Here is a 21,466-nt window from a genome sequence, read left to right as displayed (position 1 = left end):
AAAAAGCCAACATTCAGAATTTTATTTTAAAAGTCAAATGCTAAACTTGGCTTCTTTGGGTCTGTAAGCCAAATAATATGTACTTGAAAAAAAATATGTATTTGAAAAAAAAATTAAAGGAAAAAGAGCACTAAACTAAGGTGTTGACAATATTTTTTTAAATGAGCAAGGCCCTTAACTTTGACCTATTAATATGCACAACTATGATCTCCTATCATATTATCTAGATACTATTTTAGAGGAACTTGAATAAATAAAGGAGAAGGAATATTGAAAAATAAGAAGCAATATTGTTTGCTTGGCATTGTTGAGCTCCTTCAGAACATTTACATAAAATTCTTACTATGTGATTGTTGTCACTTAAATCCCCCTCTTATCTGCTTAATTGAAATTCCAGTGTCATATTTGACATAAAAGTATTTATAATAATAAAATTTCATTGTTATGACTTCAAGAAAACTTTTGCATATGGAATTAACAATACTTCTGAAAGTAACTGCAAAAGAAATTGGCTTACCAATTTACCAAAGTAAACTTGTGCATCTTTATGTCTTCTGAGTGATTTATTTTAAGGTACTATAGAAAATGCGTATTTAATTTTTAAAAAATTGCTTTTAAGTTTTTCTTTTATATAAAATGTTATTTCAGTGTAACTGGGGACATATTTTAAAACAAATTATTTGAACTGAAAATCTAGGAGCATACTAACATTGTCATTAACTGATCCTCTAAAATTCTAAGTGATCTTCTACTGATTCTGTTTGCTTTTTATTTAAAGCGAGAGAGAGATGCATGGTAATCTGACTTGTAGGAAATACTTGATGTCAAATTGTAATTCCTGTGTAATTCTCTTAAACATGAACTGTTTCAATAGGCAATATTTTTACAGGTCAGTTTACGTGGTTACTTTTAGAATTATTCCTACAACTACAGTGGAATTACTTTCAAGGAATCAATCTGTCTGTGGTGCTTGAATCTATTCCCTTGGCTGAGGTAGCTTTGAAGCCTCCAGCCTTGGAGAAAGTGCTTTACTCTCCTTGATTTGTGTCTCTCTCTCTCTGCTCAAGCTCTTGCTTTAGCACTATATTAAACAAAAGGATGTTTTTCTGCCTTGTATTTGAGACAGTTAAAAGCTAATCCTTACACATGGTGTATGTTAAACTGTTGTCATTGGTTAATACAAAGACTTGCTCTTCTTCCTGTGCTGTCTCTGCAGTTTATAGGATGCAGTCATGTTATGCTTCTTTTAATTTTAAATGACCGTTTGCTTTGCTTTTCCTTCTTTTTGTGCTACAAACATAGTGGATTTATGGTCTGTGGGGTGCATTATGGGCGAAATGGTTTGCCACAAAATCCTCTTTCCAGGAAGGGACTGTATCCTTGTGCTGCTGCAGCAGGTTGAATTAGTTAGGAAGTGATTAACCTTCTTATTGCTGTTGTGTCATGAAGATGCATATTGTACAATTTTTTTTTATTAAATGAACATGGATTTTTCTTGTGATACACTTAAAAAAAAATCATTTATATTCAGGCTGCACCTAGCAGTAGGACATAGTCTCTGCTGGTCCTGTAGTTAGCATACATTCACCTTCACTCATTTTCATTGCACATGCTTTTTATAGTCACTTCATGTGTATGTGTGTGTCTAGATATTTTTATTTATTTTATTTTAATAAGTATCTTTTATGTTAATATCATTGCATTTTGTTTTCAGTTGACATTTGGTCAGTTGGGTGCATCATGGGCGAAATGATCAAAGGTGGTGTTTTATTTCCTGGTACAGATCGTATCCTTACTCTTGGCCTGGGATGTAGTTGTAAAAGGTCAAAAGATACTGCAGTGATATAATTCCAGATTAAGGTGGTTCTAATTTTTAAAATACTGGTTTTAAACTGCCTTTTCAAATATCAGTTTGCAAGTTCCTTATATACCACTTGGGAAAATAGGCTTATTATTTTCTTTTTCCTTTTTTCCCCTCTTCTTTTCTTTTTCCAGTGTAATATAGTCCCTATCCATTACTTATGAATGTTGTCACACTTAAGACAGACTTCTTTATGTTTACATGGTGTTTTCTTGATTCATATGCATTGAGTTTTACTTCAGAATTCATTTTTATGTAGTAATTTACTAAACTTGTTTAGTACCTGAGCATGTTAGTAGTTACTATTCTTTGCATTTTATAGAGAATGTTTACCAAAATTCCAACCATCTTCATTAGTTACACTCTGGAAATTTATTTTTTGTATGCAGAAATGATGCTGCAAGGAGCTTTCAGAAATACCTGGTATTTCTCTCTTTCTGTTCTGTGAATGGTTTGGTGGTGTCTGTATGGGTTGTCCTGTGAACAGTATTTCAGACAAAGAGTCTGCTCCAAACAAACAGAACTAAAACCTCTAGATCCTTGTGAAAATAATTGGACTTTGATATCCTATTTGTTTTACTATTACTTACAGACCTTTTTTTTTAAGATGGTATCAGAAATGTTTCCTGCTTTTGGTACAGCTTACTGTTTAAAAATAGATATAGTACCATTTAGGGGTGAAAATGGGGTGGAGATTTTGGTAAGGAAATCCAGAGCATTCTTACTTTCACACAGCTCTGTCATTGCATGAGCTGCACCATGCTTTGCTTTATGCATCTGGTTTGCTGGCATGGCTTTTCAGTTTAGACTTGGTGCCATACAACATAAATAGTTCCTTTTGTCAAGGCCTGTACTAAAGCTCAGCAGAGCTTGAGAATCTCAATATAGAGATCTGCTGTTAAGTTTTAAGAATATAAGAGAGGATCTGCTTCAACCCACTGTTGATTTAGGTAGCTTGGTATCTAGTTTTGATGGCAGCCAACGAGAAAAAGTTGGGGAGAATGTGAATTAGTGTGTATAAAATTTTATCTGAGCTCTCCCCCAGTATTAAATCATCTGCAACTAGGAATTCCTGAACCAAACTTTACTTTTTTTGTTTCAGTAAAATGTATTAAATTCTTCTGCCCTGAAATGGTCAGTGTCTCCTTTACAGTGTGTAATCTTCTCAGTTAAGATGTTCCTTATGCATCCTTGAAACTCTTAAACTTCATTCAAGTCCCTGACAACATTGTCACTGACCTGTGTGGGCCAAGCCTTGGTCCTTTGTGTGCCCACTGGTGCTGAGCGTTGCACGTCCTTGGTGAGAGGTTGCCCAGGACTGGGCTGAGGTACCAAGAAGAGAATGAAGGACAAAGCACCCACTTGGGGTCATTCTCAGAAGTGATTGGTGATGTGTAATAGCTTGACTGCTGCCAGTGTGTGTTCAGATCAGGGAGTGAGTTCTCTAGGACCCAGACCCAAGGACTTAAGTTAAATTTGTTGTATTTAAATATTTTGTGAGTCTTCTAACATTCTGTTTCTCAGAATTATATCCTTTTCTAGCCAGTAATGATTTTGAGCGAAATACACGTTGCCTTGACTACACTATCATAGTCTTGCTTTGTTTCATCATGTAAGAAAGTAGTCCTAAGTCATGATGATGAACTTGATACTTTATTATTATTATTTCCTGTGTTTTCTCTGTTGCTTCTTTCATGTGCTTTTAACATAACTTTCTAGCTGAAAACCAGACACAGTGTTTTTCTTAGCTACATAACCTTAGATATTGATCAATGGAATAAAGTTATAGAGCAGCTAGGAACACCATGCCCTGAATTCATGAAGAAATTACAGCCTACAGTCCGAACTTACGTGGAGAACAGACCTAAATATGCTGGATATAGTTTTGAAAAACTCTTCCCAGATGTCCTTTTCCCAGCTGACTCCGAACACAATAAACTTAAAGGTAAGGTTTGTCTTCTGTGTGTTGTATGTTTTAAAAGTTTTAAAACTGTGATTTTTGAACAGAAATGTAGCTTGGTATTGTTCACTATAGAATCATCCTGCTAAGGTTCTAAATATTTATATCATGAGAGTGGATGAATGTGCTGACATGTGTTTGCCTTCACTTTCATATCTTCATGAGACAGCTCCTATTCTTGGAGCTGTCTTTATAAAAACATGCAAATATCTATATTCTTCTCAATGACAGATGCCAACACAGTTTAGGGAAAAGTAGGGGGAGTTTGGAATAGAAGTTGTGTAGGCAGAGCAGATCTTTGTTCTCTAGGGATGAGAATAAGGAATTTATGTTCATAATACATAGATATCCTGTAGTTACTTCAGTGACTTACTGGTTCTAAAGGCCACTTATTCAGTGGAGTCCCTCACGGTGTTCTCTGTGACTGAAAAGCATGTGACAGAAAGGGGCAGTAGGTGCTTGCCTGCTGCTATTCAAGACCAGGCTGCACTGCCACCTGAGCTGTTTCACAGAAGGATGTCACAACAAGGGACACTGTATGATGAAAATGGATAGTGAAATATGTTTGACACCTTTCCCACCTGTGACATCCTCTTCAGGTTTTTTTGCCGTCAAATGGACTGCTCTCCTAAACCTCATATTATGTGAGGGTTGCATAGACATTTAATTAGAGCTGGATTACTCTGACCCTTCTCTTTAAAAGTTTGAAACACTGTGTTATGTGTTCTATATATGGCAGTAATTGAAACAGAAAATTCTATTTTTGCAGCAAGTCAAGCAAGAGATTTGTTATCAAAAATGTTGGTTATAGATGCTTCTAAAAGAATCTCTGTGGATGAAGCCCTGCAGCACCCATACATCAACGTTTGGTATGATCCATCAGAAGCAGAAGCTGTAAGTTCTTGTTTTAGGTCTCTGCTTAGGAATCTGCTGTATAAAGCCATCTTACTGTGGTGCTTGGTACAGCTGCTTGACAAAAGATTGTTGCACATGTCATTAGAAGCTTAACTGAGCCATAATTGTTTTTATTGACGTTGATAGATGTGCTTATTAGAAATAGCATCAGGAATGGGCTGAGGTACCTGTCTATGTGTTCTTGTATCTCTGTGTTGGTGTATAATTGCCTATCATCTCCTGAACATGTAGTCATGCATCTGAAATCTTTTCTGTAGGGTTCTAATGTATCAAGCTTCAGTTGTTTCAGTGTGATTTGATTGCCCTTGATGGGGTTCTGAGGTATTTATTCTTGGGGAAGCAAAATGCTTTCATTAGTTTCAGGAATTGATACTATTCTTCAATTAGAAATAATTATTTCAGCAAAATCTGAATACAAGATCTTGACCTTTCAGTTATTAAAACTAATGAACAAAGGAATTAATATAAATTTTTTCCTTGAGAAATTAGTTTCAGGATAATTTCAGCTTATGAGAAAAGTGTTATTTTCTTAAAAAGAAAAGTTTGGTGATGGCCACTAAGAATAGAAAAAGCTACTTGATGTAAAGAGAGCAATTATAATTCTGCTGCTCTCTAATAGCTAGAGAGAAAATTTAGTAATTAACAGTAAGTAGCTAAAAAGAGCTGCTTGTGCTGGAGACTGCTGCACTTAGGAGCTCTTCTACCACACTGATCAGTTTCTCTGTTAATTATTACAGTAATGTAAGCAAATTTGTTAATCAGAAGAACTGTAAAGACTGTGGTAGCATCTAAAAAACAGGCTAAGTCCAAGTATGAACAGATATATAATTATGTAAATGTTATTTTAAAATCAGGTTCATGTTCTGAATGGCTTATTTTATATTTAGTTTATACTGATTCTGTATCCCTTTTGATTGCTCTATGATGAGTTAGTTTTGTTTTTCAGCCTCCACCAAAGATACCAGATAAGCAGTTAGATGAGAGGGAGCACACGATAGAAGAGTGGAAAGGTAAGAAAGGCATTTAAAGTATAAGTCTTTTTGGGAGTATGCTGGGCCCCAGTGATTATTGTTATTAAGGTTCTTCTGAGCAACCTAATAGTATTTACTTCATCTGCTTGGATGTCAGGGGAACAGACCAGTGCTTCACAGCCTCTCAGTTGTTGGGACACAAACTTTTCCTGCAAAGGAGATGAACCTGTGAAATGACCTAAAGACCTGCTCATGTTGTCACCTTTTGCAATCCATAGGACAGCATTTGTAGGGAGGGTCACTCTTCTGGACAAACTGCTACAATTGAAAAAGATGCAGGAGCTTGAGCAATGTAATGCTGAATTAGAAGGACAAGTCTTCAAGTGTTCCTAGCTCTTCCTTTGAAGATTGCTGATTGAGTTTCCCTTTCCAAAGAAGCCACTGATAAAAACTGAGTGGCCCTTAAGACTCAGCTTAGCCTCAGGTCTCCAAGCAGCCTGAATAAAAGAGCCCTAGAACAATGCCAGTGTGTTCTCAGGAGTGCCAGGCCACTGTAGCTCCAACAGAAAAGAATGTACTTTTTTTGTATCACTTGCCAGTTGTTGTGTAGCCTATAATCTGTTGTTCAAAACTAATTCTGAACAATAATAGACCTATGAAATTTAAGTGGACATTTTAATGGGACATGTATTATTGATCTAGTCTTTGGGTTGCAAATTAATTGTTTGCCTTCCCTTCTCTGCATTTTCAGAGTTGATATACAAGGAAGTCATGGACCTGGAGGAGAGAACCAAGAACGGGGTTATACGTGGCCAACCAGCCCCTTTAGGTTGGTTACAATAAAAGCACAGTGCAAGGCCCCACTGAGTTTTAGGTCAGGAGGGAGTAAAGCTCATCAAGACATACAAAAGTAACCTAACTCAAAATATGGCTCTTAAATGACCTAACCTCTTGAATTGAGACATTGTGTATTTGGAATATTCAGGGATGACATTTTTTATTGATGTGTTCAATCCCCGTATTATTGTCCCTGTGTAATTGATATTTCATTCATTTCAGTTCCTGACACACCATCTGTTAAGCCCCACATAAAAGACTTTGGGCTTCATTTATTTTACACAGTGGATTGAGACACATCTCTTCAAATTTGCCAAAACAGGGAAGAGTAACAGCCATTAGGAAGAGACAGACTAATGCAAGTACTGAACTGTGCAACTGTATCTGCAACTGATTTGCTGTTTTGTTTCTCATAGCACAGGTGCAGCAATGATCAATGGCTCTCAACACCCATCTTCATCATCATCTGTCAACGATGTGTCTTCAATGTCAACAGATCCAACATTGGCCTCTGATACAGACAGCAGTCTAGAAACCTCAGCTGGACCTCTGGGTTGCTGTAGATGACTACTTGGTCTTTTGGGGGGTGGGAGGGGGGTCCTTTTAGTCATTAATAGGGCACTTTTAAAATTTGGTGGTATTTTTGAGTGTTTTTTCAAAAATAATCATGGAATTCATCATAAAGTGCTGTAATTTCAAACTGTAAGTTGTGTTATAAGCAGCCACTTTTTTGCTGTAATTAACTGTAAAATATTAAACCTAGTAATTTTTATTGTGGTTTTAAAAATCTGCATATTTGCTTTACTATTATGCTGCTGATCTTTTTTTACTGAATTTGTAAGATTTGTTTTATCAAAGCACATATTAATGTTGTGGACATTACCATATGATGAATTATTTAAGATTTTATAGGTTTTCAATTTTTTAATTAGAATTTATTCCAGATGTTTTGTTCATGATATCCTTCAAAGTTTTATGCTTGGTCATACATCTGTGTCCAGGTGGAGGGGGACAGAATAGAATTCAGTGCAGCCAGCTGTAGTTTCAGGCATACTACTGTGGTGCTGGGTAGTGAACAAAAATCCTCTTTTATTTTGGCCACTTGCCTATAATACTTCAGCAAAAACAACAATTAGTGAGGGTTTTTTTTAGAGAAACAGAAAAAAACCTTTGCAAAGTAACATTATCTGAATGGGTTTATGAACTTAAGAGAAAGCAAAGCATATCTTCAAAGCTGCAGAAATATCCAGCCTAGCAGAGTAATGTGATGTTTTCTGCAGAGTTGTGGCATGCCAAATCTTGTGATCACCATAAAACATGAGGATACTTCATGAATAATACATTGCAATGCCAATAAACTGTTTACTTCTAGCTCGTAGCCTGTTTTTGTACACACAAAATGAAGTGTATCCAGGATGTTTAGACTGACAAGAGGGAAAACGAATATGCTGTAGCTGTACTTTCATGTGAGATGTGATTCTTGGGAGTTCTGGTTCTTACTAGTTTTGTGTACTAAGGCAAGTGCTTTTTTTGGGTCAAAGAGGGAATGACATGAATGCAGTGGGGGCAAAACTTCAGCTACTCTTTCTCCACCAGAAGTAACTGACTGCTAAAAACCATGAAGTGGTAGGAGAACCTCAGGATTTCTGTAGCTAATGCATTAATTGAGCAATATATGCCATCCAAAGGGGGGAGAAGTAGTGCTGTATAAATTAATATTTATCTTTCATTTCACCATGAGATCAGTGTAGCAGAAATCTTAGCAGTGGTTCATTTTAAGTCATAAATATTCAGTAGTTTTCATCAACGAAGCTCCAGGTTTCAATACACTTTTTAAACAAATGATATATTGAGATATATAGAACAGTTAATAAATAGTCATGTTAAGATGGTGCTGCTCCTCACAGAAGTATTTTAACTGTTTACATTTTATATTTACAGAATGATTTATGTATAACTGACTTAAGTTTATGTATGAGTTAAACAATCATTCAGAATTTATTTCTTTGGAAAATGCAGATTTTTAGTGAAGCTAGGCTGTATAATTGATTGCCTTGTGTAGATGCATATTTTGTGTAGTGAATTAGAATGTGAAGAGGGATTCAAATTAGTGAAGCTCACAAAAATGGGCGTAAAAGATACAGAAGTCTTGCCAGGCACTGAGCATAAGCAAATAATGTAACTGCCTGCAGCAGTCATCCAGGAGTGACTGGTGGTCTTCAGTGTGGTTCCTTCTGCTTGTTGGGTTAAAAAAGCATCTTTTTGAAGTTTTAACTGAAAGAAGAAAATTTGTCTTTGCAGTAAGTTTCAGAAAAACAGAAGTGATAGTAATGTCAATGTCCAGCATGTCTTTTTAAAAAACGTGCAGGGTTGCAAGGAATGGTAACATCTCAAAGGTAACAAAATTGATAAATTGCACAGTTGTTTTCCTGGCCTGGCTAGACTGCTGGTAAGTGCTGTGTGCGTGTAATTTTGCTTTCCTCGCTTATATCTAATATTTCAATATTGCCTTCCTAAGCCACATTTGTTAAGGCAATTATTTTTGCAGGATCCTGCCAAATTGTATATTACCTCAGAACAGGCAGGACAAGTTTGGATTCATCTAGCACTGGAATGTAGAAAATGTTGAACAGAGACCAATGGAACAGTCTATTTTGTAATTTTTTTATCAAAGTTTAAGCTGTGAATTTAGCCAAAATTTTTGGTCGAACAACAGTACTCCATTGTTATATAGGGTCAAGTGATAGTGTGGTCAGCACAGTGTAATGAAGTTAAGAATGACAAAAGTAACTTCTGATGCCTCTCAGTGCTGGTAAAAATAAATTGGTAAATATAGTTCCTATATAAATTTATTTTAGATCCCACTGGATTGCAGTGATGATTGAAATAATTTCAAACTTAAAAATATTTTTTGCTATCACTTTTCAGTGTCCAGAATATATAGTAACTGACCTGAGCTCCTAAGTGCTAAGGAGAATTGAGCTTTTCTTCTTCCAAGTCAAGGTTAGTGAATGTGTGGAACTGCCCACTGCAGCCTGTTGCAGTGTGTGAGCAAGCTGTGCTTAAAGGGATTGTTTCAGTAGGGTCAGAGCTTTGTCTGCGGAAACCAAGAGTTCACTTTTGGCACCATCTTCACGGGAGTGTTGCTTTTTCTTTTTTTTCAGTTGCTTGCATTTTAGGCAAATTAAAGTGATGGCAAATTTCAAAGACAAAATCATATTCAGTAATCAAATTATCACAACAGCATCCTAGTCTTCACTTTTTATTTGTTGAAATATAAACTTTTTTCGGATAGGTGTACACTACCACAGATAGCAAACAAATGGGTAACTGGAATTCAGCTGTCTTTGTCTATTGTTTGTTTATATGCTATCCAATACACTGTACAATTTTAAAGTATTGTTAAGTTTTATTTTAAACTTTGCTTTGGAATCTTCTCAAGACAGCAGGCTTCACTAAAGTGCACGCAACTTTCTAAGGCCATTCCAATCCACTGGGAATTGATATGGATTGAATTACCATGAGCTGTCTGATCTCTTACCTCAGGAGAGGTTCAAAGATTTCTGCCCTCTCTGGACAAAGCTGTGTCATGCAGCGAGAGTAAAGCAGCTCTCTCCTTCTGTAGAAGTAGGTTGTTCAAGAACTTGAAATAGAGATGGGGTGGGGAGGAATTAGTACCCTTGGAGTGTACTGGGATGCTTTGCTGGGAAGCTTTTGGTTGGTGCAGGACAGTGGATCAGAGCTGATGTGTTAGTGTGTGTGAGCAGCTGTGCTGCCCAAGCACAACTCCCTGGTCGAACTTGCTCAGCTGAGCAGATGTGGCACTTTGCTTGGGCTTTTAGCTTTGAAGAACTTTTACTATGTGAGATGCAGCAGCATCTTTCTGGGCAGGAATTCCAGCTCAACACAGCATCCATACCAGTGGTGTGGTGGGAGTGTCCTGTGTCCCCAGCATGAGCTGTGCCAGTAGGGCTCTGCTGCCTAGGCTTGGGGCAGCACTGAGCACCTGGGCCAGGGCTCTGGGATGGATGGAGCATTCAGCTCAGCAGTGCATGAAGGAAAATGTCAAAAACCTCCTACAGCAGGATGGTCCTACCCAGCCAAAAATCCGAAGTGTATGACAGTAAATGTTTCTTGATAAAGATCATGGGCAAAAGGGGAGAAGGTTCAGCTTATACTTGGTCTTACTTTTTCAAGTTGCTAAAGGGAGTGAATTACAGTTTCTAGATCTGTTTTTATTTACTTTTGGCATCAGCTTGTCCATACAATTACATTTTACTTTTCTGTCAGTGGTTTGGAGCAGTTGAAGGAGAGCCTGTCTGTATTTTTCAGCAGAATTAGAAAGAGGTTTTTATTGAAGCAGTGTGATAAGACTTTACTGCCTACCCAAATTTTCAATTAATTTAATTTATTCTTAGTTAGGGGCACTGGATAAAAGTAGTATTTTAAGTGATCTCTCTCACTCCCTTCTCTTTGTATGTCTGTGTTACAGAAATGTGTTACGAATCAGATCACATTGTGTTTCTATTTCTGCAGTTCAAAATTTAAGCTAGGTTTTCTTGAACTACCTCACACAAACTTTCTACGTTTCTTAAGTAAGCAAAGCTAACCCTTGCTATTGGAACTACACTGAATGTGAATAGAAAATACACCTCCTTTAGGAAAACAAACCTACTGGCCAATGTTGAGACAATATCAGTATGTTTCTTATCTCTTTCACGTAAGATGTTCATGTGTAATATATATATAGCCTGTGTACAGTAATGTACATCTAGATTATTGTGTTAGCTGTAAATTGGTGATTTTATTATTGTAGTCTGGTTTTGTAGGGTAAAAATAGCTTACTAGTAATGTCAGCTCATCCTTTACATTTTACAAAAGGAATAATTCTTGGTAAGCTTTGCATACAGATGAATTACTTTTGTAGGCCCAATATCTAGTCTATTTTTGAGAGTTCTTTAACTTTTATTACTAAAGTTGGAAAAAATAATACCACCCCAATTATTGTGATCATTCCTTCTGCCCTTCTTGAAGTATATTCTTAATTTTATTATGTCCCAAGAAATACGAAGGGGAAGATACACCATTAAAAATACTAGGGAAAACTAGTTTTTTTTTTTCTTCCCCACATTTGATACCTTTTCCTGCTTTTCCTTTATTCCTTCCAGATAAGCTGTTGGTGGGCATTACTGAGAACATTGTGGGATTTTTTTAACTCATTCATGCCATAGGTCATTACATGTGCACCACTGGAATGTATACATTGTTATCTAGTATGTCAGTTGGTTATAATGATATTTTAAATAAAAAAGAAAAAAAAAAGTTTGACCACCATGCATTTAATGTTTCTTCATTGCCAGGCTGCTATGGGTTTCATATGGATTGCATAATAGGGCTGCACTTGAAATCTTATCAGTGAGAGTCCTTCCTGAGAATTCATCTGTTGTTTAATGGTAGTGTCCTGTCCTGTGTGTGAGCTCACTTGTGGGCAGTGACATGTTTTTTCCATTTCTCCATTCACATGGACTTCGGATGTGCCACAGACTGTTAACAGCGTTCATGGTCTTTGTGACCAGTGGGAATCCACTCTTGCTTCCAGCTCCAGCCCCCTTAATTCCTAAAAGTGCAGCTGCTGAGAGCCTGTGCTGCTGAAAGAGGTAAGCCTTGAGCTGCCCAGTGTAAGGGAGAATCTCTCAACACTGCATCTTGGAGAAGCCTGAGGGATCTGACTTCTGGAGAGTTGACTTGGATGCCTGGACCACCAACTGCACTGGCACTTCTCCCACAGGTAAGTCCCAACATAAGTGGGACAAGTGTCACTTGCTGCAGGGTTTCAGTGCTTCCTAAACAACTGCAGCTGCCCTTGAGCTGTGCTTGTGGTGCCTTTGTGTCCCGTTTCAAGTGAAAGGGACTGTGACCACAGTGGAGGCAGTTTGTTTATCTGGGCCACCAATTTGTGGGATGCTCTTCTAGGAATACTGTGGGACTCAGAAATGCTCTTCTTTATTTGCATATAGTCAGCATAAAGTGCAGCCAGTTTCCAGTGATAATGTTATTACAGAGCAAGGCCAGAGAGAGTCGTAGCTCTGCCCAGGATTTGTCTGGTGGCTCATGACTGAAACACTCCATAATGCTGCTGGCTTCAGTGAAACTCTTGTGAATGTAGATGAGTCATTCAGCTGTTAAATTTTCTTTTCGCATTAGAAATGCCACAAGCTATTGAAGTTTTCTTCTTTATTCTTAAGTGTTGCTGTTTTGCTTTTTTTTTTTTTTTTTAAGTATATGCTTTTGTTGTGGTTGTTTTTCACTGAAGAGTTTTTACTGGTTTGTTTTTTTTTTTGTTTTTTTTTTTTTGTTTTTTTTTTTTCGCCTGCATAGTACTGGAAGGGATATTCCAGGCTGAGATGATGGCACAGGTGAAGCTGTGGTAAAAATTTATCTATTCCAGGAACCTTCTGTCACGTTTAATTAATAATAACCAAACCTGTATCTTGTAAACACTTACTAAGAAAGCTGACATTTAAATCAGGGACTGTAACAAGTGAAAGGTCTGCAAAATAAGGAGTAGTCTCCAGTGCTTGCTGTGGGGAAATGCATTGGTGGGGAAGAATATGGAAACAAGAGTTAAAGCTAGGAAAGGGTGTTTCATCTTCCTTACCTAAAGGCATTGTGTTCTTTGAAGCTGTGTACAAGTGGATCTCATTTCTTGTATAATTGCCCATATCAGGAATTTAACATTATGGTCCTGTTACTGCATTTGAGGTTAACATCCCACTGTGGTGCATTTTAGTGTGAACTGGGTTATTTGCAGCTTCTTGCCAGGTTTATTTACTGCAGTGGCTCATCTTTAAAAGCAGCTGAAATTTATTCCTCATTAACAAGAGCCATAGATGGTGGAGCACAACAGCCAATCTGGAACTGGTTTGTTTCACTCCTCATTTTGAGTGGATAGAGTTTCTTTGTATATTAAAAAACCTAATTTTATCTTGGATACCACATTATGTAGTGTTACAGATCTCATAATCCTATCCTGGATCTGCAAGTTTGAGACAGGTGGGTTTGTTAACAGTTACCTAAGGTTAAATACCTAAGAACTGAGCCCTGCTGACTGGGAGACTAAACACCAGATACACCAGACAAGCAGTGAACAGGAGGCTGGTTAACTCTCTTGAGTTTGTAGTGTGAACTAAAGGGAGCAGTCTGCACTCAATACATACAGGAGATAATGCAATATAACTAGTGTAAGGGAGGCATGGGCTGTCAGGATAGATACAGTGAAAGACTTCTATGTTTTGATTAGAAATAAAAGAAGGTATTAAAACACCCTGCCTGCTACTAGTACTTGGATTGAATGTTGCTCTCTATCAGTCCTGGTGTTCTACTTACAACCATTAGACCACCCTCCAATATTAAGGTTTATTTTGTGATGACTGACCTCATACCTCCAGCTACCTGCCACACTGCTTGCTCTTCCAGCTCAGTCACTGTTACTGCTTCTCTCTCACATTGTGCATCTGATGCTGCTGTTTTAAATGGCCATCTTATTCCTTAAAGGAACACTTGTGACCATTGATAATTAATTCAAGGCAGAGGTGGGAAAAAAAGATGGGGATGATGCTCACGCCTGCAGGTGGCAGGCAGCTGCTGTGTAACATGCAGGTACCTGCCTCATGCCAGGGCAGTAAGGAATCCAGGGCAGCTGGAGAGCCTGGGAAGTAGGAAAAAGGTTTTGAAATAACGGAATGAACTGATCCGCATGAGTTACTGTATCACCTTGCTTGATGTTTCTTATCCAGGAAAGATTAGGTTAAAATTCTGGTTTTCGCTGACTTTAAATGGTTTACATTTTTTACATTTCTACAGGAAGGAGAAGTATTACAGTGCAGTAGAAACAAGTTAATACCTAGATGTTTTAAATATTGAAATACCTGGATATCTGTGAGATGATGAGGAGAAAGTATATCTTTCAGTATTGACTATCTCCTGATGTGTAAAAAACCCATTCTAAGGTTATTTCCAGACAGTGAGTCATAGTCTTCTCTAGTAAGAAATGAGATTCAGGGCACTTTTTCAAAATACTTAAAATAAAGCAATCTTCTTTGTTGCAGTCTATACTTTCCCTTTAGCCAGCTCATGTTCTTGTGGCACTTTTTGTTAAAGTTCTTTCTCCTTAGAGAAAGGATGTCAAAGATAGAGTGCCAAGACAGAGTGGAAGGTGCTGGGCTCGCAGATGAAATCCAAGCTGAATCTGGTGAAACAATTTTCTGTGTGCAGGCTCTGCATGGCTCAGAGTATTACAAATGCTATGCAGAACTTCTTGAAACACTTGGAAGGGAAGTCAGCCCTGGCAGCAAATTACCAGAACTTACAGTTTCATTCTAATGATTTCTCCTTAGCAGAAGTAAGGAACTTGGGATGATGGGTTGTTTGCAGTATTCTTCCTGTCCCCTCATCTCCCTGTAAGAACTAACAACAAAAATATCAGCTGGTGTCATGAGAAATGTTACAAGGGAGGTAAGTGTACATTGTCCAGGAAGGGTTAAAGATAGATCCCCACCCTCCCCCCTTTACCACCCTGACAACCCCCACCCCAATTGCACTAATTCCTCTTACCATAAGTTTTGCTATTAATGTTTGGATGTGTTTTGATGTTAAGAATCTTCCATCTTCTGACTTAATACTTATATCGACTCAGGAGATTTTTTTTCTTGCAGCTAATACTGCAATTTTTGGCTCAGAAAACCTTCAGATACCTAAGGCAAAATGTGCATATTTAAAGTTCCACAGAGTTAGTGTAGCCAATCTGATTATTAATCACAGTTTAATTTAAAGTTGCATTTTTCTGAAACACTGAAACCATTGGGTGGTTAAGGGACAATTTTAGTGAATTGTCAGGATTTTGATATCTTCAGCATGTTTGCAGACCTTGTTTTCACAATATCATCATAAAATAATACCACTCTAGGAATGAGAAACTTTATGGAGGGAGTGGAGCAAAAACCACCTCATCAAATCCATCTGGCAAATGTCCTGGCTGTGGTGACAGGCTGGGACTGCCACCTTCCCAAGCACAAGTGTGGGAATCCCTCAGCTCCAGGCTAAGCTTGTCTGTTGGTTCTGGCCATCCACCCACCCTGCAGGACCTTCCACTGTCCTTGAGCCAGCAAAAGGATGATGCAGCTGAGTCCAAAGATGGCAGCAGGACACTCTGGAGAAGAGTATCTTGTTCTGTGGATACAGAGGGGCCCCACTCTTTCTTGGCAATCTGACACTAAATTTCCAAGCTTTATGGTCAGCAGTCTTTCCTAGCTGGCCCAAATACTATAGCACATGTAAAGACAACAGGGCAAGTGTCACTGAGAGCACAATCACTATAGAATTACTCATGATACATGAGTATACCAGAACAAAATATGCATTTTCACTTATTTTGTCAGGATCAGGATTTTCTATACTTGTTCTACTTGGAGACTTTAGCACTTTGACTCCCAACAGTCAAACATCCTAATGTTGAGAAAAACTCTTCCATTTCCTTCTGCAGGAGGTAATTTCTCTTCTCAGCATCTTCACGAGCGCGTTCAGAATTCCTCAGCTTTATCTCCAGCATCGTGTATTTCTTTCGTTCTTGGTCCAGTTCTTCTTCTAACCTAACTACTTGGTTCCTCAGGTCTGCACTTGTTTCTTCAATTCTTAAAATGAACAGAGAGGAAAAAGAAAAAGTCTTTTTAAAGTGGCTGGATAAGTACAGCTGATAACTATAAAAACTCAAAGAGGAACAACTTAAATTTAACATATTCTAAGAGGAAGTTTTAAAGGAGAGAACTAAATGCCATTTCATTACTGTTGAATTTAGGGCAGAGCTTCCTTTATTTTCATCTTAAGAAAAATGCTGAAGTCTTAGAAAACAATCCTTACTTTCCAGCACCAGACTGCTTGGCTAAGTAGATTCATTAACTCCTCACTTAGGCAGAGTTCAAGTATATAATTTCCAAAAGAATCTTTTAACTTGTTTTCATCCTGATACTGTGTTTCCCTATATGGATATCCAATACAGAGGAACATCCTTAGGGATCAGACAGGAATGAGGTCACAGTCCTTCACCATCCATTTTGATGGTATTTTCTGTAAGGTTTATCACTGACATTGGGGTGGGGTGTGAGATTTTATGAAACCCAGTCTTTCATATGAGGAAGAATTAGAAGAACAGTTCTTAAATGTATCTGGGCACAAAGCTCTGTAGCAAAATTCAGAGCTTTTCACTCAGGAGGTCAAAGAACAAGTTCATGGTTCTGTGATTTCAAAGAAGCACAGAAGGCACAGCACTTGCTGTTCTCCCCTTTGTGTTTCCCAATCACAAGACCAAGTAGTGGTATTAATACTGAGGAAGGAATATTTTCAGATAGGAATTACTGATTACTAGAATATGAATTTAAAAATTAGACTTTTACAATGAAAGATGCCCCTCCTTTAAATAAAAGAAATACAACCTTTAAAAATAATTTCCAACACAAAACCACCCCTACCTCTTCTTGATCAGTCCAATACTCATCTTTGAAGCTAGGGTGTGGCATCCCAGTGGAACTGTGAATGGGTTATTTTTAGTCAGGGTAACTGACTATCAAGAAGGCCATGCTACTGCCTCATAACAAAACAAAAATTTAAAAAATAGGGCCTTGGCAGTCCCAGAAGGGTCTGAATTCCACTTCATGACCAAGGGGCAATACATCACCTTAAACTTCCTTTCTGATCCTTTACATACAGCTAAAGATGGCAGTTTGATTATTGTCACAGTTTTCACAATGAATCAAAGTCACAGGTGCCCTGATCTGCACCAAGTCCAGCAAAAAGCAGCCCCTGTGGATGAAAGGCAGACCTTTATCTCCAGCCAGTGTCAGCTGGAATATGACACTTGTGAAGCTGGGATGCTTCCCCACACACATGTAACAGCTCTGAGCTGCCAATTACATTTTCTACCACTAAGCTTAGGGGTCAACTACAGCAGCCTGAACTGCTAATTCAGGACTGAATTACACAGGGTCACAGGACTTAAAGCATTTCCACATTCATAACAGTCCTCTCCAAATACTTAAACTTTCCTAAGAGTGCCAGGTGGTAAACATGAATTACTGAAACTCAACAGAGAATGTCTGGTAATTATATTAACCTTGAGGGAGAAATGCTCGGGAACAGAGTGGATGCAAGAAGGCCATAAAACTTGCCTCCTTCTGACTAAGAGAGAGAAAATGGGCAGTTGATGAGAAATAACAGCTTTTCCATCAGCAAGTGTTCCTTACCTCTGCCCCAGGCAGGTACTCGGTCTGCTTTCCCTTCACTTACGTACGTGCCAAGAAAAAAGCTCATAATCTTTCATTAAAACATGTCCTGCTAGATATACACAGTTCTGCAAACCACACAAGCACATGTACAATTTCAGGGGACTAAATTATCTTCAATAAAATAAAGCTGGTGAGGCATAAAAGCCTAAATCTTTTATGCTAAGCAGCCTCCCTTTGCTAGTTAGCTCCTGTCTTTCCATAGTAGCAGACTTCCATGCAGTCTGCATGCACCTATAAGTTACTGCAGATGTAGTAAAAACATTGCAAAATTTTTGAGCTAAAAAACTTGGCTTGAAATTCTTAGACTTGACAGCACAGTCCTTCAGGCTGTAGCCTCAAACAGCTGGAGTCATCCTGTTTAATACAAAAAGGCAGTGATTGCACCTTGCCTGGTTTTGTGAAAGTCTTCATTAGGCATTTTCCTCTCAGCTACTTTGCCCTGTGAGACCTGGCCAATTCAGAGTCCTCCCCTTGAGCCACAGTGCTCTGTTCTGTCCAGCTACAGGGGAAAGGCAGGTGTTGAAGCTGAAGCAGCTCTACAGCTGGAATGGAGAACAGGTCTTCCTGGCTGCTCCAGGTCAGCAGTTTAAGGTCCCATTGGAACAGTTTCACTGATAAAAGGTTGAAAACCATCTCTTCCCCCAGGCAGCAGGCAAGAATGTGCAGCTACACATTTCCAGGTTCTGCAGCCTGGTATTTCTGTTTATTAACCTGTATCCCTGCAACAAGGCTTGCCAGGACAGCTCTGCACAATTAAATGTAAGGCACATACCCTCACCTCCCTCCCATTCTGTATCAGTAGGGCATCGAATAAAACAAACCCTGTAAGTCGTGAACTTCCACCCTCATTCACAGACCCTTCCCAACATCCCATGCTAGCAACTGCAACTGCTGGTGTTTCATAAGCTCTTACACCTTGAACACAACAAGGTGGTGCTTTTCTCCCACTCAGGGATGTTAGGTGGGAACTGAAACTGGTGCACAGCCTGATTCTCCTTCCAGCTCCACGCACCAAGGCAGGACAGTGCAAGAGGCAGAAACACAGAAGAGGCTGGCAAGCCACCACCAGGGGAAATCATAAAATAAAGCAGAAAGATAGCAAGAGGAATTCCTCCCTTAACAATTGGCCCATGGGAAGAGATCACAGTTCACAGACATTTTTGAGAAACTACCTTAACAAGAAAAAAGTGCCAAAAAATACAGCCTAAAGCTGTGCTATACAATACCAACAGTATTATGTGCTTTTGGTACCATGTTTGTGAGACTGGCAGCATTTTCATACCTCAATTTCCAATCTGAGTTTTAATAATTGAAGGAGTATAACAATTACACTTTAACACAAAAAAAAAAAAACAAACTAACCCTGAGAACTCAACTCTTTGTAAGAAATGGGACTACAGCCCTTCTTCAGTGCAGAGTACTGGTGCTGCAGAGCAGCATGTATTATAATATGGTGTGCAATTTTGCACATGGCTGTGTATTAAAATATATCTAATTCTTTTAAGCATAAATATTTTATATGCCGATTTCTCCTGAATGCTTTCCAAAAAGTCTTTCTATTACCACATACACTCATAAAACCTAATATGCTCACACAAATTAACGACTCCCTTGTTATTAATACTTTCCACAGCCCCAGCCCTACACACAGCTCTCCTGAAAGCTGAAAAGAATTTTTCTGAGCTCAGATGGAAAGTACAGCACCAGCAGTTGTGCAAGGAAACACTGGTTGGCAAATGACACAGTTCATGCTGCTCCTCCAAGCTAGACTGCCCCATCAGCCAAGGACCACTCTCTACATCAGACACCAAAAGTGAGGTTTCTAGAAGTTAAGCACAAAAGGGCTGCTGAAAACATTATAGCTGAGATGCAGACCCAATACCACCACCCCACAAAAACCTGTGGAAAATAAGAGCAGTTTCCTCAAGAACGCTGGTGTTGGGAAAAGAACAAGAAGCCCTCAGTCTCAGACTGGTCTGGTGCAAGTATCAGCACCTGCACAGATCATCCTTGTTGAGCCCTGACCATCCTGGGTCCCAGTTCCTCCCTACAAAATGTTTGCTTTGCTATTTCTCTGAGGACACTTAAGAGCAGACTTTGGCATTACCTGTGCAGTTCTCATTACAGTGAACACACAGAATATGAAGTATTGGATGTCCCTGTGTCACAGAAATCCCCCTTTGTTTTCTTTTTGATGCTCTCTTAAATCAGAGAAAGAAAAGTTGGATTCAGAGAGTAGCAAGGAAAAAGTAGAACCAAATCTGCTCTCACCCAACCCGAAACTTCAGGGGTGAGAACCTGGTACCCTTGGTAGCCCACACCCATGTTCAGACAGGGGAGAATGTTGACCGATTCCATGTGCCCCCTGCAGATGACATTACCTTTTGATACTAGTCTCATACTCAGTCCTCTGTTTGCTCAGCTCTGTCTTTAGCTCCACCACCAAGCTCTGTAAGGCCCTGGAGCATTGAACAGAGTCTCGGGAAGCTGCAGCTGGGTCACTCTGTTCGCTGCTGCTGCTGCAGGCTTCAAACCTGTCCATGCTGTTCTCCAGATCTGCTGTCTTGACCTCGCTCTGAGACAGCGAGCCCTGAGTTACGCACTCGGTTTTTAGGGAGCTCAAAGCAGAAGAGTCACTGGCCCGGCAGGCTGGGCAGCTGCTCACTGAGTCCATCACGGAGATCTCACAGGATGATGTAGACCAGGTGGTGCTGGCCATGCTGTGTGTGCTGAGGGACAGGCTGGATGAAGGGACATTGTCATAAGTGGAGAGTCTCTGGGAGGAACAGGAGTCTTTCACTCGTTCCCCAGAGGCTGTCCGGCGATGGCCTCGGAGGGAGTACAGGCCATTCATCAACCAGTTCCCGCTGGAAGAGAGGTTGGGGATATCTAAGGATGAGCTACCCAGCTTTGGACTCACAGACCGTGCTCCCTGCTGGCGGAAGGAATATTTCCATGGAGGCAGTGTCTGCACTCTTTTACTGGGGCTCGTGGCAGGCTGAGTTGATTTGCCACTGTGCTCTGGAGGAGTGATTTTCACTGCAGGTCCTGGAGTGGCCTCTAGAGCCACAGCATTGCCAGAAGGGAAATCAGTGGGGCTGGCAGCACTGTTCTGTGACCTGCTGTCCTCCCCGTCCTCCTCGGAGATCCACTCGACGGTGCTGCGCTGGCGCATTGGTCTGATTTCCAGCTGGCTCGCGGGCACATCCGCCTGAGGAACAGCAAAGATCCGCCCCTGCTCACTTATCAGTACTGTCATCAGGTGCTGAACTAGCGAGGTGCCTGGAGATGGAAAACAAAGGCGAGCAGGTGAGGAGACATGAAAGACCTTTGCGACTCACCCCAGCCTGTTTGCATGACTAGGCTGCACCCAGTTCCTTGTTCTGAGCAGGCCCAGAACTATTCTTATTGAAAAACTACAAATTTCAGCTCAGGCCTTCTGCTGCACTCAGTGTATAGAGAAACTTGCAGGAAGTATGACATCTGCATTATATGTGCACTTGCAGAGGGTGTACAGCAAGTGCAGAAAGTGCTCGCAGTTATGTAAATCCACAGAAATGTGCTGCCACTGTCTTCCAGGAGTAGA

General features: G+C 39.4%; 2 protein-coding genes across 4 annotated transcripts in view; one reads left to right on the top strand and one right to left on the bottom strand.

Annotated features, from left to right (window-relative positions):
* Window positions 1-11,872, top strand: part of MAPK8 (mitogen-activated protein kinase 8) — a 39,046-nt gene extending 27,174 nt beyond the window's left edge. The window contains exons 7-12 of one of the 3 annotated variants that reach the window (XM_053983537.1): window positions 1,715-1,786; window positions 3,624-3,806; window positions 4,591-4,715; window positions 5,683-5,746; window positions 6,459-6,536; window positions 6,966-11,872. In XM_053983537.1, the coding sequence (XP_053839512.1) occupies window positions 1,715-1,786; window positions 3,624-3,806; window positions 4,591-4,715; window positions 5,683-5,746; window positions 6,459-6,536; window positions 6,966-7,111 (668 nt within the window). In that variant the 3' untranslated portion in view covers window positions 7,112-11,872. Of the gene's footprint in view, window positions 1-1,302; window positions 1,375-1,714; window positions 1,787-3,623; window positions 3,807-4,590; window positions 4,716-5,682; window positions 5,747-6,458; window positions 6,537-6,960 lie in introns of all 3 variants that reach the window. The other 2 variants (XM_053983536.1, XM_053983538.1) reach the window with 2 other exon arrangements.
* A 3,476-nt stretch (window positions 11,873-15,348) lies between these two features.
* Window positions 15,349-21,466, bottom strand: part of ARHGAP22 (Rho GTPase activating protein 22) — a 121,598-nt gene continuing 115,480 nt past the window's right edge. The window contains exons 9-10 of the mRNA XM_053983702.1: window positions 20,262-21,162; window positions 15,349-16,233 (exon numbers count right to left, since the gene is read on the bottom strand). Coding sequence (XP_053839677.1) covers window positions 16,005-16,233; window positions 20,262-21,162 — 1,130 coding nt within the window. The 3' untranslated portion in view covers window positions 15,349-16,004. The remainder of the gene's footprint in view (window positions 16,234-20,261; window positions 21,163-21,466) is intronic.

The sequence above is a fragment of the Vidua macroura genome, chromosome 8 (assembly GCF_024509145.1).
Source record: "Vidua macroura isolate BioBank_ID:100142 chromosome 8, ASM2450914v1, whole genome shotgun sequence".
NCBI lineage: Eukaryota > Metazoa > Chordata > Aves > Passeriformes > Viduidae > Vidua > Vidua macroura.
Note: the sequence above shows the minus strand (reverse complement) of the source record. Positions and strands in the feature narration are given on the sequence as shown.